This window comes from Lepidochelys kempii, chromosome 9, assembly GCF_965140285.1.
Source record: "Lepidochelys kempii isolate rLepKem1 chromosome 9, rLepKem1.hap1, whole genome shotgun sequence".
Classification (NCBI taxonomy): domain Eukaryota; kingdom Metazoa; phylum Chordata; order Testudines; family Cheloniidae; genus Lepidochelys; species Lepidochelys kempii.
The window spans coordinates 87,653,758-87,670,189 of NC_136388.1; the positions used below are offsets into that span (position 1 = coordinate 87,653,758).

At 41.5% G+C, this 16,432-nt stretch overlaps 1 protein-coding gene across 11 annotated transcripts in view; it reads left to right on the plus strand.

Annotated features, from left to right (window-relative positions):
• TENM1 (teneurin transmembrane protein 1) overlaps nucleotides 1-16,432 on the plus strand; it is a 1,397,628-nt gene that overhangs the window by 1,292,615 nt on the left and 88,581 nt on the right. For all 11 annotated transcript variants that reach the window (XM_073361279.2, XM_073361281.2, XM_073361264.2 and 8 more), the window contains 3 exons: nucleotides 948-1,197; nucleotides 2,777-2,797; nucleotides 9,632-9,864. In XM_073361279.2, coding sequence (XP_073217380.1) covers nucleotides 948-1,197; nucleotides 2,777-2,797; nucleotides 9,632-9,864 — 504 coding nt within the window. The remainder of the gene's footprint in view (nucleotides 1-947; nucleotides 1,198-2,776; nucleotides 2,798-9,631; nucleotides 9,865-16,432) is intronic.

A 16,432-nucleotide genomic window follows, 5' to 3' on the forward strand; every position in this document is an offset into this window, starting at 1 on the left:
CCAACATTTTCAGACTCTGTGTATAAAATTTGACAACTAAGTGCTCCGTGGAAACATGTAACTCCAGTGTTCTGGGATCTGCCCTGGCTGCCTATTGGTCTCCAGGTGGAATGCAAGGTATTGATTATGACCTGTGAAGCCCTAATGGTCCGGGACCAGCCCGTCTGAGGGACCACCTTTCTCCCTGTGCCATACTACTACAGACGCAGTCATAAGGGTGCTTGAGCTGGATCCCCCTCCTTTAAAAAAACGTGGGGTAGCTAACAGGGTGTTCTCTGCAAGGGCTTCAGGACTCTGAAACTTCTATCTAACCCCCCCTCTCCCCCCAATCTAAAATACTTTGAATTTTTAGTGATTTTCTAGGTATGCTACACAAGACACCTCTTTGACTGGCTTTTTGGAGAAGGTTAAGGGTGTGCTATCATTTTAATAATGCTTAGATTTAATTGTATTGTCAGTGATGTATTAGGTTGCCTACAGCCTTGGATAGGCATCTTTTAGTTATTTAAACAGAAATAAGTAGAGTAAAATAAGTTATTTAAGTAAATATAAGTGGCCTGATTTTCAGAAAAGCTGAGCACCTGAAGCTCCAATTGAAGTCAATGGTGGCATCTCTGAAAACCAGGCCATTTATTCAGATGACCAAAATACAGATTTAGACACACCACTTTAGGCACCCACACTTAAAAATGTTGGCATGGTAAGAGTATATCCAGATTGTGTGTGGCTCAGAAATATTTTCTGAGAATCTTAAAACTAATTTTAACAAGCTTTTGCAGGTAATGATCCTTCCATGTGGAACAGAAGGTAGAATGAATGAAAACAAAAATGGAAGCCCTACATATGTTTGCTGCATGGTGAAAGCAGAACAGGATTGAGCACAACTTAGTTTGTAATAAGTAATATCCCCTTTTTTGTCGCCTTCATTTTTCTTCTCTCATGTTTAGGGATCGTACACAAAGGAAATGGAGAAAACATGTTCATTTCCCAGCAGCCACCAGTCATCTCAACCGCCATGGGTAATGGACACCAGAGAAGTGTGTCCTGCTCCAGCTGCAATGGCCTTGCCCTCAGCAGCAAACTCTTTGCCCCAGTTGCCTTGGCTTCTGGTCCTGATGGCAGTGTGTATATTGGAGACTTCAATTTTGTCAGACGCATCTTTCCCTCAGGAAATTCCATTAGCATTTTAGAATTAAGGTAGGAAATCTTGGAGTTTATTGATTGGTGGTCAGATCTTTTAATGTGGGCTATAAGAAATATGGTGAAATGTTTTTAAGGGACCTATGGGATTGACCAAATGTGACTGTTTATTAGAAACATGACTTTCTCACTAAGCATCAAATTTTCCCGGAAAACCTTGGGGTTACCTTAAAGAGGCCACTTACAGGGGTGCAGTGGGGAGGGTTGCCTATGTTAGGGTGTTTCACATAATTAATCAAGAAAGCTACAAGTTGAATAGTCTTAAGTCTTGCCTCCCCTATTTTTTCCTATTTAGATTTTCAAAATAGAGTAAGATTTTAAAATATTTTTTCTTAAAATCAAAATAACTCCTGGTGGAATATTTGAGTTGAGGAGCAAGTATGTACATCAGATCAGAGATAGCAATAGCCACTTTGCCTGCATGTACTGTAGATGGACAGATCAAGTTCAGAAGTACCCAAATTGTTCCCCATCTCTTTTGGAAAGCACAGCAAAGTAGAGCTGGACTGAACTTGAGACAGGCACAGGCCATGGGCATTCCAAACTAGTATCTGTCAAACCAGATGTTGCTATGCCTCCAAAAAGCTACCCTGCCACAGCTAACCCCCTATAATTGACACTTTACCCAGTTTCACTCTAAGGCACACTATAGGTCATTGGTTCTCAAAGCCGATCCGCCGCTTGTTCAGGGAAAGCCCCTGGCAAGTTTGTTTACCTGCCGCGTCCACAGGTTCGGCCGATTGCGGCTCCCACTGGCTGCGGTTCACCACTCCAGGCCAATGGGGACTGTGGGAAGGGCAGCCAGCACGTTCCTTGGCCTGCGCTGCTTCCCGCAGCCCCCATTGGCCTGCAGCGGTGAACCACAGCCAGTGGGAGCCGCGATCAGCCGAACCTGCGGACGCGGCAAGTAAACAAACGCGTCTGGCGCGCCAGGGCTTTCCCTGAACAAGCGGCGGATCAGCTTTGAGAACCACTGCTATAGGTAACACTATAAAATTGTTCTCGTCCCTAAACGTTACCATAAAGCATGTCTCTCACTCACCATTGGCACGCTGCAGCCTGCCTCACTTAGGGCTTGATCCTACAAGGTGCTGGGTGCCCTCAACTTGTGTTGAGGTCAGTGGGAGCACTCAGCACTTTTTGGGATCAAGCCCTTACTTACACCAGTACTGAAACACACAGAACTGTGTTCCATGTAATGTATAGAGGCCACACTAAACCTATATTACTCAACAAAACATGTGGTCATGTAACCAGCTAGCATGGTTAGAGTATGGTTGCACGTTAATTGCTCAAGATGAGGTTGGAGATATGTGTACTGTGGGTGGTGGAAAGGAAGCAACTGAATTTGAGAGGGAAGAATGAGTGGAATAGAGATGAGATGTTGAACAATTTAACTGCTTATGTCTTTATGGTCTACAATTTACATTGAGGGGATACACAAAGTTAACTATGTTTTTGTATGGCTATGTGAGGTAGGGAAAAGGTTATTATTATGTTGGTTTAGTTTGTTCATTGATACTGATGTTTGTTGTTTTGCTTTTCTTATGGCTCCTGGATTGATTTGTCATATTAGGAACAGAGATACAAGACATAGGTAAGTAAATCATGGTGCAGTTATACATGCATCCAACTGATTTAAGGGGTCATTCATGAACAAGCAACAAGGCATATTCCTAAACAAAGGATTTTTTTAAATATAGGCTTACAGAAACATTGTGGGGTTAACAAATATGAATGTAAATCAAATTCAGCTTTGTTTGCTTTAGAGAAGCATAGATTTGTTCACTTGACATGGATCACCTCCCCCACTAAACTGAAACAATCTGAGGTTAATCAGCAAGGCACAGTGTAAAGCTTTCTGACTGAAGAGTGACTAAGGTTATTGTAAAAGGTAACTCGGTTATTTTATTAACTTTTGTTATATTAATTTTGTATTATATCATAGATACGCTTGCCTAGGGAAATTGGAATGGGTACATTTTAGAAATGGAAAAATAAATAAAAGTCTCTAGAGGAAGACTAGAGAGGTCTGTAGTTTATTAACTTATGGCTAGCTTGTAACTGTGGACACTTCCCTGAGTAAGGGGCAGTGCATAGCTGAATTGCTCCATGAGCAGCCCTGAGGGTATGACTACACTGCAATCAGCAGTGTGATTGCAGCACATATAGAGATACCCGAGTTAGCTTTGATCTGGCTAGCTCAGATAGCAGGGAAGCCACAGCAACATGGATGGCAGCACGTGCTAGCAGCTTGAACTTTACACCAGGTACACGCTCCTCCCATCCTCTCATGGCTTCACTGCTGCTGTTGTGTGAGCTAGCTCGGTATGGCTACACGTGCTGCAGTCACATCTCTTACTGCAGTGTAGACCTGCCCTTGGTGAGTCACACTCTTCCCCCTGATTCTACTTTGCTCTGCAGAGGAAGCAAGTTACTTCCCTCTTTCTCATGGAGCATCTCAGTCCCACTGCACCCAGTATTCTATACCAGCCAGCAAGTAGTTGAGGGGGAGAAGGGAGGGCAGACAAGGGCTCTTCCCATTCCTGCCATCCACTTGCTTGCAGCAAGGCATACTTGACAAGTAGGCCTTGCCCTCCTCACCACAGGTAGGGTCTTGGTTGAGTATTGGAGTAATGAGCACGTGTGGCCCTTACTTCCTCTGTGTGGCTAAGGGAACTGTGACAATTTCTAAGGGCCTTAGAAATGACCTAAGAAAGATTAGAAAGAACAGAGAGCAGCTGAGTATCAGGTTGATTATTCTTTCCCTATAAACAAGCTCTTCAGCCTCCTGATATATTATTTTAAAAAGCAGGTAAATAAACCATGATTGATGCATCCCACTTTGATGATTGCATGGCATAGTAAGGAAAGTACTGTAGTAGACGGAACCAAATCCAGAAAATGTATTTTAAAATGGTATGTTTTAAGGGCTGACATGACAATCATTGTTGTTAGGTTTTAGCCACAATCGTATTATTGAATATGATAGTTTGTTTGCTACCGTCCTTATCAAAGATATCATCTTTCAGGCATTTTACAACAAAAGCTTAATAGAAAGATATTAAAGTGACAATTCCTGGCTAATAGCATGCATCTCCACAGTTTGTTTTAATGATTGTTTCCATTTGTTATGTATTAAATCTGTCAAAGTCCTTCAAATTTTATGAAGTTGAAAAGAGGAAAATTGAATTTGTTCACTCTGGAATGACAATTGTCAGCAAAATGGCATTAATCGGGGTTTTAATTTTTGTTTCTCTTTCTGAACTGATTTTTCTAAATACCAGTGCATTAGAACAAAATACACTAGCTTCTTTGGATAGGCTTAAATCTTAGTTAAATTAAGTCACGAGTCAAACCATTTTAGTCCAATGGTTTTCAACCTGTGGTCTGCAGATCTCTGGAGGTCTGCAGACTATGTCTAAGGTTTCCAAAGGGATCCGCACCTCCATTTGAAATTTTTTAGGGGTCCACAAATGAAAAAAGGTTGAAAACTACTGCTTTAGTCTGATACAGCATATTGGTCTCAATACCCACGTCCCACTGAAGTGCTGTCAGGTATTAATTGTAAGTATTAATTGCCTATTTGCAAAGCTATATTATTCTGACTAGCTTAAGTGAAGTGATTTGTGGTAAATTGGAGGGCATCACTTGGAGATAATACAAGCAATGAGGTTATGGAAAGTCTGTTTACAGTCCTTACCATACACAGCTTTATTGTGGCTTTAAAAGCCACAGCCAATTTACGTTAGGAACGGGTGTGGGTGGACACTAGGCTTTCTTCCGAGGGAGGGCACAGGAATGCAGAATGCTTCCAGACTGCTAGAGAGCACAAGCAGGAGCAACCACTAACTATCCCCTTTGGGACAGTCTGAGTAAACTGCAGTTTGGAGTCAGACTACCACAGAGTGAGCTCCTGGAATTCCCCAAAGCACTGGGGAAGGTCTCATGCTACACCCTGCCTCAGGATGCTTCAAATTCATGCAGAGGGAGAGCAGGACTGTGGCCCTGCCTCCTTCTCACCCATTTTGAGGTGGGTTTGTATATCCAAGGTATGTAGGAAAGTTGTCCCTGTACTTCCCTCACAGAAGGACTGCAGCTGTAGCCCCTCCCTGCATAAGTGTGATTGTGGTCCACCCTTTCAAGGCTCATTCTTTCCTCCCCACACATCCCTCCTCCCCTCATAAGGAAAGGCAATAATCTAGCCCAACAGTTCTCAAATTTTAGCAACCCCATTTTGATTTATATTTTTTGTCGACCCCCTATACCTCCCACTCGGCCCCACCCCCACTCCACCTCTTCCCGCTTCACCCTTGCCCCTCCTCTTCCCCACCTCTTTCCACCCCCTCCCCCAAGAAATTGACACAGCTGTTCCCCAGCATGCAGGAGGCACTGGGATGGAGGGGGAGGAGTTGATCAGCAGGGCCAGCGGACCCCCCTGGAGTACCCTCGCAGACCCCAGTTTGAAAAATACTGATCTAGCCCCTTAACAGTTGCAGCATGCTCTCCTCCTGATGCCAGCCCAGAATGCTGACTGGTGCAGAGGGGAGGCAAGGCCATCACTCCCTCCACCTATGCCCAAGCTGCTGTGTTTAGTACATGTCTCCTTATAACTTGAACTCAGGAAGCAGAAGCACCAGAATTTTGGCTGCTGACAGCATAAGTATGCAAGGGGGAAAGGGCTTCCGAATTCCAGCCTCAACACTGTCCTCCCTCTCAAAAAGTAGCTAAAAAAGATTAACTTCAGATCGTTCCTTGAAGGTTAAAAGATTTGGGCGATTTGAGACCTGATGTGGGAGAGAATTCCAAACTCTAGGGCTACACACAAAAATTGTCTTATAGAAACTCCCCCATTTTATTTATACCATGGGGGCCCCCTCTGTAGCAATATCACATGGGGAGAGAGGCAATTTGTCATACAGACAGGTTCCAATTTCATCTAAGTGGTGGCAGAAGGGGAGGGGTGTGTGGGTAAAACTAGTAAGTTGGAGGCTGGGTATATTCATGTGATGGATTTTGTGTCCTGTCCTTGAGATACTTTTTTTGGGGGGTGCTCAGCTGCCTCCTTTTGATGACCACTTTATAGAGACTATTCTATTTTTTCAGATTCTTATACAGTGCTTATGTACATAGTCTCTGAGCACCTGCTCATTAAACAATGTGACTGGCATCTGTCACATGCCGTCCTTTCCTTCTTTCTTCTTTCCTCTCCTCAATGGGAAATTACATGTAGATTGGGTTTATTTTAAAAGGTGGAACAACACTGTGGGGTGCATGGCATGTACGTGGAGTGTGATTCCATGGGTTTGGGTAACTTCGATTTTTGGAAATATTTTGTTTATTTCACTTGAAAACATTTGAGTTAGAAAAGATTGATATTCTTGGGTGAAAGTTTTTTGACTCTGTGAGGTCAGGATGGTCCTATTTGTTTTCTCAGCATTCTGTAATTGGGATCTAACATGTGGTAATAAAGCTGTTTATTTTCCCTCCACTTCACCAGTTGCCAAAGATAAAGAACTAAGGGAAAGGAATAATTTGTTCTGAAATGAATCACTGTTAATTTTGCTTTATTAATTTACTTGGTACAGTTTTTAACATTGCTAATTAAAAATTGTCCCAGGTTTGGATATGATTCCAAACTTCCCATATAATCAGAAGTATTTGGTTCTGCCCCATCTCTGGTAGTAATATGTAAATTCAAACATTTTAGCATTTAAGATTTTAAGCATAGATAACATCGAGGTTTCTAATAACCAGTGTATTAAACCTAATCACATGGATAACAGAAAACATATCTAAAAGGAGAGTACATAATGACCTCTAGTACTTCGTGGTTTTTACAGGATGAATAGAGTACATATATTTAACATCTTGAATTCTACTAGCAAATTTTTCCATACTGGTATTTTATGGAAAATTTTTTGTTTGGTCAGACCGAGTCTCTTTTGAACTTTAGCTGCAAATACCAGAAATGGCCTTTCTTATAAAATTTTAATTAACTTCAGAATAATGACAAACTTTAATTCAGCAATTAATAGCATTTACTCATCCTTCTTCCCCCACCTCAACCCTTCTCTCAGCACCCCTTCCTTTCTCCATATCTCACATCCTTCTATTCAGTCTGTCAGTATCTCTCTCTCCAGGCCGCCTTCTCCTTTTCATAAAAGCTTATGATCAGGGTTATACTAGCCGAGTTTATGTCCTGATCCTGTGAGGTGCTGAGTACTCGATTCCTTTGGATGTCAGTGGGAGTTGAGGGTTCTAAGGACCTTGCAGGATCAGACTCTAACTATCAAATTTATGTCACGGGCTTTTTATAATCTTTCACCAGTGGAAATAAGATATTCTAACTGATCCTCTACCAGAGGAGTTGCAGCAATGTACAAAGTTACATAGAGCACAAAATAGACTAATAAACTAGAAGAAATGGAGCAAAGAATATATATATGTTCATACCCATTACCAATATAGTTCATAACGTACTTTTCCATTGGTCTATAACATTGCCCAGTGATGTAGGACCATCTAATAAATGGTCAATAAAACCTAGTTATCTCCCTCAGTCAGTCAAAGGTTTCATATTTAAAGTGACTCCCTCAACTTTAAATCTAATCAGTATACAAAAAAAAAGTCCGGGGGGACATTAAAAGTACTTTCGGGCACTACACTTGCCCTGGAATCCCTGCCAAACATGGCGATTTTAAATTACATTTTCTTTATATTGTTTTTTTCTCTTCCCCATTGTGTGAAAGACCCACACAGACAGAGGAAACTGGTTGTACACAAAGCATTGTCAAATACACCAAATAGACTGACAAAGTAGAGTAACACATCTTTTCTCTCACCTTTATCCATTACATTAATCTCAAGTGTTCACTGTGACAATAGTACTAAAACATTTTTTCTGAAAGAAGGGTGTGTTTTTTTTCACATTGTTTCTTTAAACTACATGACAGTTGAATATTTTAACAAAGAGTGCATTTCATTAATAAATTTAAATACAGTGTATTGAAACAGAAAATCACAAACTGGCCTTGAGGCATGTTCCAGAAACATTGGAAGCAGTAGAGAGAATTCTCTTTCTCAGCTGCTTGACTGGTGGGTCTTAGTACATCCTCAGGATCAGGAAGGAATTTTCCCCCAGGTCAAATTGTCATGACCTTGTGGCGAGTTTTGCCTTCCTCTGCAGTATGGGACATGGATTGCTTGCTAAGATCATCTGGGTATATGTCAACAAATCAATTCCCTGCCATTGTGGGGACCTTGTTCCCTCCTGTTCTGTGCCTGTGGAACACAATAGTTTAGTCTCCTGAGAGCTGTAATATTTTAGTCCAATGGTTTTCAACCTGTGGTCTGCAGATCTCTGGAGGTCTGCAGACTATGTCTAAGGTTTCCAAAGGGGTCCACACCTCCATTTGAAATTTTTTAGGGGTCCACAAATGAAAAAAGGTTGAAAACTACTGCTTTAGTCTGATACAGCATATTGGTCTCAATACAGGTAACCAGGTGGGGTTCTGTGACCTGTGATGTGCAGGAGATCAGACTATGATCTGATGGTCCCTTCCAGCCTTAAACTCTGTGACTCTGTAAAGATTCTAGTATAGTTGATGGCCAGAAATTACGTTCTCCCTCCAAAGAGAGCATTGCTGTGTTATAAGTCAGTCTGTTTCCCAGAAGTACATTAGGAAACTGTTTCTGGTGGTAATAAATCCATTATGTGTCTCCGGTAGTTTTGGAACTTCTACAGATGTTGGCTAACGATGGTCCTAATCATGCATGCACTGAGTCGCCTTGATTTCAGTGACCCTCTGCCTAGGCTTCAGAGCCTGTCCACACTGATCACTTCTTTTGACCAGGACCAGTGTTTGTAGGATGCCTGCAACCTTAGCAGGATTAGGCCCATTGTCTGCGCTACTTGGCATCCTCTTCCCCAAACTGACATGGATCACAAAGCAGTCAGAGAGAAACAAACAATCTGATTGGCTAATGAGATGCAGCCCAGTTCACCAATTAGAATTTGAGCCTCATCGCTTAATTAGCATATATAAATATTTTAAAATAATGTTTCATAATTGAAATAAGGCAATCTAGTGCATGAATTATGGTGCATTAAATCATGCCTAGTTGCATTAATGGTACTTGGCCTTCTGCCTTGCTCCTGAAAATGTACTAGGAATGAATTAATGCACCACATTTCACATCATGGTCTTTCTTAATGATTAAATAAGGTTCAAAATAATCTGAAGTGGATATTTGTACTCATCCGGAATAGTCTATGGTGCACCCTACTGCTTTATGCAAGTTGTAAATTTGTTTTTGAATGCTGAAAGTAATGACACGTACTACACACATGAAAGTAAAGCTTATGCCACTGAAAGATGGGAGAAAGATGAACAAATTAATTTTGTGACTTTGCTCTTCTTTGTCTTAGCACAAGTCCAGCTCACAAGTACTACCTGGCTGTGGACCCAGTGTCAGAATCCCTTTACTTGTCAGATACCAACACCAGGAAAGTCTACAAAGTGAAATCTCTCGGCGAAACAAAGGATTTGGCAAAGAACTATGATGTGCTGGCAGGGACAGGTGATCAGTGCCTTCCATTTGATCAGAGTCACTGTGGAGATGGTGGTAGGGCATCAGAAGCTTCACTTAACAGTCCTAGAGGTAGGGAAACAATATTTTTAGTGTTTATCTTAATTGTGATGATCTATTTTTTTTATTTTCTTAATTACAGTGAAACTCAGATGAAGTTGGCAATATGAAATTGGATTTAAAGTAACATATAATCCTCTCACCATGCATCATGATTGAAGGCACTTAACTTTTCCTTTGTCAGTATCACAATCAATCTAAATAATCGGTTCACAAATTTTAATTCTAGTTGTGTTTGACATAACTGAAATAGTCTCTTTCCTCATTTTGGTGATGTTTTATTTAACTATCATTCAGCTATACAGTAGAATAGTATAATTTAAATTTAAACTTTCAGGCAAACATCGTGGGTGGAAGGGTCAATTTGTCACTTGATGCACGCAAATAAATTCTAATAATGTTAATGAAGTTTAGGCATATGCATTAAGGAAGACAGAAGGCATCAATGTACTTCAAACTGATATCCATCACAGTTAGTGCTTATTTGGAAATCACTAATTTACCCAATCTCATTAACTACACCTTATCAATGTCTCACTTGTTCTGAGTAAAATAATAAATTTGATGTAGCTTTTTGTCCAAAGTAAATATTGTATTGCCAGGGACTGGATGTGCATGAAGCCTTGAACCATCAATAGCACTAAAATCCAATCTACTTGCATGTGCCTTAAAACTACGGTAAAACACAGCATAAGGGCTTGATCCTGCAACTCTATTCCAACTTCTACTGAAGTCAGTTGGAATGAAGGGTACTCAGCTCCCCACATGACAGAGCCCTAAGTGAGCTGCTCTTTGTTCATTCCTCTTGGCACCCTGCGAACTTCTAATTTATAGCTCTAATAAGGAAAAGTCGGGTTTTTTTGTCTGAGATAATAAGGGAAAGCTGTAGATCAGTAGAAAATTAAAATTTATTTCCAAGGCAAGCAATGAACCCTGTTTAAAGACTTATTTAGTAACATATTGTAGCTATAGCCAGAGTGACTTGGACATGTCTTCAATGATGGAAGGTAAGTGTGAGGTACATACAAATAAATGTTAATCTTCAGGCAGCTAATTAATATCCTGAATCAAATCTAAAAATAGAAGGAAACATACCAGTCAATGTGTTATTGCTGGCCACGATTGATTATATCTAATTAGAATACAATTTGCTGTTCTGTGGTGTTTACTTACAGAGGAAATATGTTGTTGGAAATTTCTGGCATGGCAGTTATATATTTGGCTTTCTAAATACAAGGTTAAAGTTATAAGGGAAGATGAATTTTGTTGTTGTTAACACCTGATTTATAAGCTGCTGATTGACACTGAAAATGCTGTTCATGAGTCATGGAGCAGCCAGCAAAAGAAATGAACAAAATGCATAGAGTAAACTGCAACCTGATAATGGCAAAGCAAGTGAATTCTGATTACAGTTCCTGATTGGCTCTGTATTAGGTGCATGCTATTATTTTTATAACCTTGGTTCCCCCACCCAACTTGTTTTTTGTCTCAACTACCTGTTATGTCTTGTATTTCAGTTTGTAAATTCTTTGAGGTATGGACTGTCATTTTCCATGTAAAAGTACAGTGCCTAGCATGATGGAGCCCCAAGCGTCAGCCATTACTGCAATATGCATGTCTAATAATAATAATAATATAATAAAAATAATTAATAATGCTATATTAAACTCATTAAAACATCAGCTACCATAATCTCTCCAAGAATGTAAATTCCAGCTTGAGAGTAGACTCATAGAAATGTAGCGCTGGAAGGGACTTCAAGAAGTCATCAAAGCCAGACCCCCCATGCTGAAGCAGGACCAAGTAAACCTAGACCACCCCTGACAAGTGTTTGTCCAACCTGTTCTTAAAAACCTCGAATGATGGAAATTGCACCACTGTCCTCGGAAGTCTATTCCAGAGCTTAACTACTCTTATTGTTAGAAAGTTTTCCCTAATATCTAATTTAAACCTCCCTTGCTGCAGATCAAGCCCATTACTTCTTGTTCTACCTTCAGTGAACATGGAGAACAATTGATCACAATCCTCTTCATAACAGCCCTGAACATATTTGAAGACTGTTACCAGAACTGTTGTCAGTCTTCTTTTCTCAAGACTAAACATGCCCATTTTTTTCATCATAGGTCAGATTTTTTAAACCTTTTATCATTTTTGTTGCGCTCCTCTAGACTCTCTCCAGTGTGTCCACATTTTTCCTAAAGTGTGGCGCCCAGAATTGCACACAGTTCTCTAGCTGAGGCCTCACCCATGCCAAATAGAGTGGGACATTTATCTCCCACGTCTTGCATACAACACTCCTGTTAACATACCCTAGAACAGTGGTTCCCAAACTAGGAGCGCCACTTGTTCAGGGAAAGCCCCTGGTGGGCCGGGCCCGTTTGTTTACCTGCCACGTCCACAGGTTCGGCCGATCGCGGCTCCTACTGGCCATGGTTCGCTGCTCCAGACCAATGGGGGCTGCGGGAAGGACAGCCAGCACGTCCCTCAGCCTGCGCCACTTCCCGCAGCCCCCACTGGCCGAGAACAGCGAACCGTGGCCACTGGGAGCTGCGGTTGGCCGAACGTGCGGACACAGCAGGTAAACAAACCAGCCTGGCCCGCCAGGGGCTTTTCCTGAAAAAAGCGGCTCCCCTAGTTTGGGAACCACTGCCCTAGAATATTAGCCTTTTTTGCATCTGCATCACACTGTTGACTTATTTTCAATTTGTGATCCACTATAACCCGCAGATCCTTTTCAACAGTATTACCACCTAGCCAGTTATTCCCCATTTTGTAGTTGTGCATTTGATTTTTCCTTCTTAAGTGTCATACTTTGCACTTGTCTTTATTGAATTCAATTTTGTTGAATTCAGACCAATTCTCTCATTTGTCAAGGTCATTTTGAATTTTGATCCTGTCCTCCAGAGTGCTTGCATGCCCTCCCAGCTCGGTGTCCTCTTCAAATTTTATAAGCAAACTCTCCACTCCACTAACCAAGTCAATAATGAAAATATTGACTGATACTGGACCCAAGACTGACCCCTGTGGGATACTAGATACGCCTTCCCAGTCTGACAGCAAACCATTTATAGCTGCTTTTTGAGTACCATCTTTCAACCAGTTGTGCAGCCTCCTTATAGTAATTTCATCTAGACTGCATTTCTCTAGTTTGCTTATGAGAATGTCTTGTGGGACTGGGTCAAAAGTGTTAGTAAAATCAAGAAATATCACCAACTATTCTATTTCGTTTTCCTCAGCATCATTATCTGAAGGTGATTACATTTAGATGTCGATTTGTGGAAAAAATAGAATGATGAATGCCAATAGTGAAATTTCAGAGTGATGCTCCTTGGCATGTCACTACAATCAATTCTTTGGTTTGATTTAGTTTTCCCAACTTTTATTTTACAGCTAATAGGAAACATTTTCAGCTTTGTTCATCAAAATTTCAATATAATAGTACTACTTACTTACTACTTCTCCCCTATCCATTAGGTTAGTAACCTTGTCAAAGAAAGATATTAGGTTGGTTTGGCATGATGGGTTTTTGACTAACCCATGCTAGTTATTTCTTATTACCCGTTATCCTCTAGATGTTTACAAGATGATTGTTTAATAGTTTGTTCCAGTATCTTTCCAGGTATTGAAGTTAGGCTGACTGGTCTATAATTCCCTGGCATCTGCGTTCCCCTTTTTAAAGATAGGTACTGTGTTTGCCCTTCTCCAGTCTTCTGGGACCTCATCCATCCTCCATGAATTTTCAAAGATAATCACTAATTGCTTCAGCTAATTTCTTAAGTACCTTAAGTGTGAACTTCATCAGGCCCTGCTGACTTGAATACAAGTAACCTATTTAAATAACTTGTTCTTTCCCTATGTTAGATTTTGTTCCTTCCCTGTTGTTGCTAATATTAATTGTATTGGATATCTGGTCACAATTAATCTTTTTAGTGAGGGCTGGAGCAAAATAGGTATTAAACATCTCAGCCTTCTTGATGTTGTCAGCTTTTAGCTCTTCCATCTTCTTCCACTATCTTTAATCTTTCTCTTGCTCCTAATATATTTAAATAAACTCTTCTTGTGGCCTTTTATGTCCCTTTTATGTCACGAGTAACTTATTTTGTGCCTTAGCCTGTCTGATTTGGCCCCACATGCTTATATTATTCTTTTGTATTCCTCCATAGCAATTTGTCCATGTTTCCACTTTTTGTAGGATTCCTTTTTGATTTTCAGGTCACTTAAATGCTTCTGATAGAGACAAATTGGCCTCTTACTCTTCTTCCTGTTGTTCCTTCACATCAGGATAGTTTGCAGTTGTGCTTTTAATATTGTCTCCTTGTGAAACTGCCAGGTCTCCTTAACTCCTTTTTCCCTTAGATTTTCTTCCCGTCGGACCTTACCTACCAGTTCTCTGAATTTGTTGAAGTCTTCTTTTTTGAAGTCCTTTGTCCTTATCCTGCTGCTCTCACTCCTGCCTGTCTTTAGCATTATGAAATGAACCTTTACACCCAAATTGCCTTCCGCCATCAGATTTGCTACCAATTCCTCCCTGTTGGTCAGAATCAAGTCTAAAATGGCAGTCCTGGTTACTTCCTCCACTTTTTGAAACAAAAAGTTGTTCCCAGTACATTCCAAGAACTTACAGGAAATTTTGTGTTTTGCTGTATTACTTTTCCAACAGATGTCTGGGTGGTTAAAGACCCCGCTGCTATCCCTTCTTGTGTTTGGGTATTTCTGTTGTTTATTCTAGAAATGCCTCATCACCCCTCTTCGTGATTTGACCCATACCAGTAGACCCATACCAGGATGTCACCCTTGTTTTTTACCCTTTTATGTTTACCCTTAATTGGTCTGGCTCTCACCTCCTTCTGGACATCAGAACAAGTGTATATATTCTTGATGTACGATGCAACACCTCCTCCCTTTTTTATCCTGCCTGTCCTTCCTAAACAAGCTATAGCAATATTCCAGTCATGAGACTTACTCCACCAGGTATCTGTGACACTAATTAAGTCATAATTTAGTTGATGTACTCATACTTCTAGTTCTTTCTGTTTGTTGCCCATGCTCCTTGCATCTGTGTATAGACCTCTTAAGATGCTGAGCTGAGATGTTATTCCACTAACATCCCTCTTGTTATTCCTATGACCCTATTGTAATTTTCCATGTCATCCCCAACATCTAGCCCTCTGGTTAAAGTCACCTTCTTGTGCTTACCTGTGGGCTTTTGTCACCTCCCTCCTTTGAACCTCGTTTCATACCTAGATACATATCTGTGTTAGCTCTGCTTGAGATAATGTGCTAAAAACAGTATAGCTGCAGTGGCTTGAGGCGGCAGGGGGGTGAGGGGACGATTGCCCTGAGTATGTTCCCAGTGCAGAAATCGGCAACTTTTGGCACACGGCCTGTCAGGAAAATCTGCTGGCGGGTCGGGCCAGTTTGTTTACCTGTAACGTCCGCAGGTTCGGCCAATCGCAGCTCCCACTAGCCATGGTTCACCGTTCCAGGCCAATGGGGGCTGTGGGAAGCAGCGTGGGCCAAGGGATTTCCCTGACGAGGAATTTCACAATTTCAGGCCATCATCAGTGAAGGTCAACTCATAGCTAAAACAGCCCTCCAAGCATTTCTAGACATCGCAGCCATGGCAGCCAGAACCACAGCCATGGCCATAGTGATGCACTGGGCATCCTGCCTGCAGGCCTCAGGCATCCCTAGAGAACTGCAAACAAAGGTAGAAGATCTACCCTTTGACCGAGAAAAGCTTTTCTCGAAGAAAATGACGAGGTGCTCCACTCAATGAAGGACTTCCAGGCAACCCTGTGCACCATGGGGATTTATATCCCACCTGCAAAGAGAAGAAGGTACCAGCCTTACCAGAAACCACTCAAACAATCGACAGCAACAATGGCCTTATGACAGTCAACGGCAATGGCAATGCTCACAGTGTCAGAGAGCACCTCAATCCCAAGTGCCGACTTCCCAATCGGCTCCTCCTAAACCACAATTTTAAAGATTTGGTCGAGGGTTTGAACAACCTTCTTCACCAGGCAGTGCCTATGCCCAATCCATTCCCATGTTTTGGTCATTGCCTTCACCCATTCTATCACACCTGGGCCTCAGTAACATCGGACCAATGGGTTTTAGAAATTATCTGTTCAGGATATACCATCCCCTTCACCTCCCGACTACCTACCCACCCCTTCTCCCTGTCCCTCTTCAGGGACCCTTCTCATGAGCACTTGTTACGATAAGAAGTCAACCATCTTCTACAACTAGGTGCCGTGGAACAAGTGCCTTTTCAATACAGTGGGGAGGGATTTTACTCCTGTTATTTCTTGACCTAGAAGAAGAATGGGGGCTGGAGACCTATCTTAGACCTCAGGAAGCTCAACAAGTTCGTACACTCCCAAAAGTTCAAAATGGTCACACTGGGCATGATTCTTCCAGCGCTGCAACAGTGGGCCTGATTTTCAGCCCTTGACCTCCAAGATGCTTATTTACATATCACCATTCATCCCGCTCACAGAAAATATCTGCGATTCACAGTAGGACACGAACACTCTCTGTACAGAGTACTACCATTCAGCCTATATACTGCTCC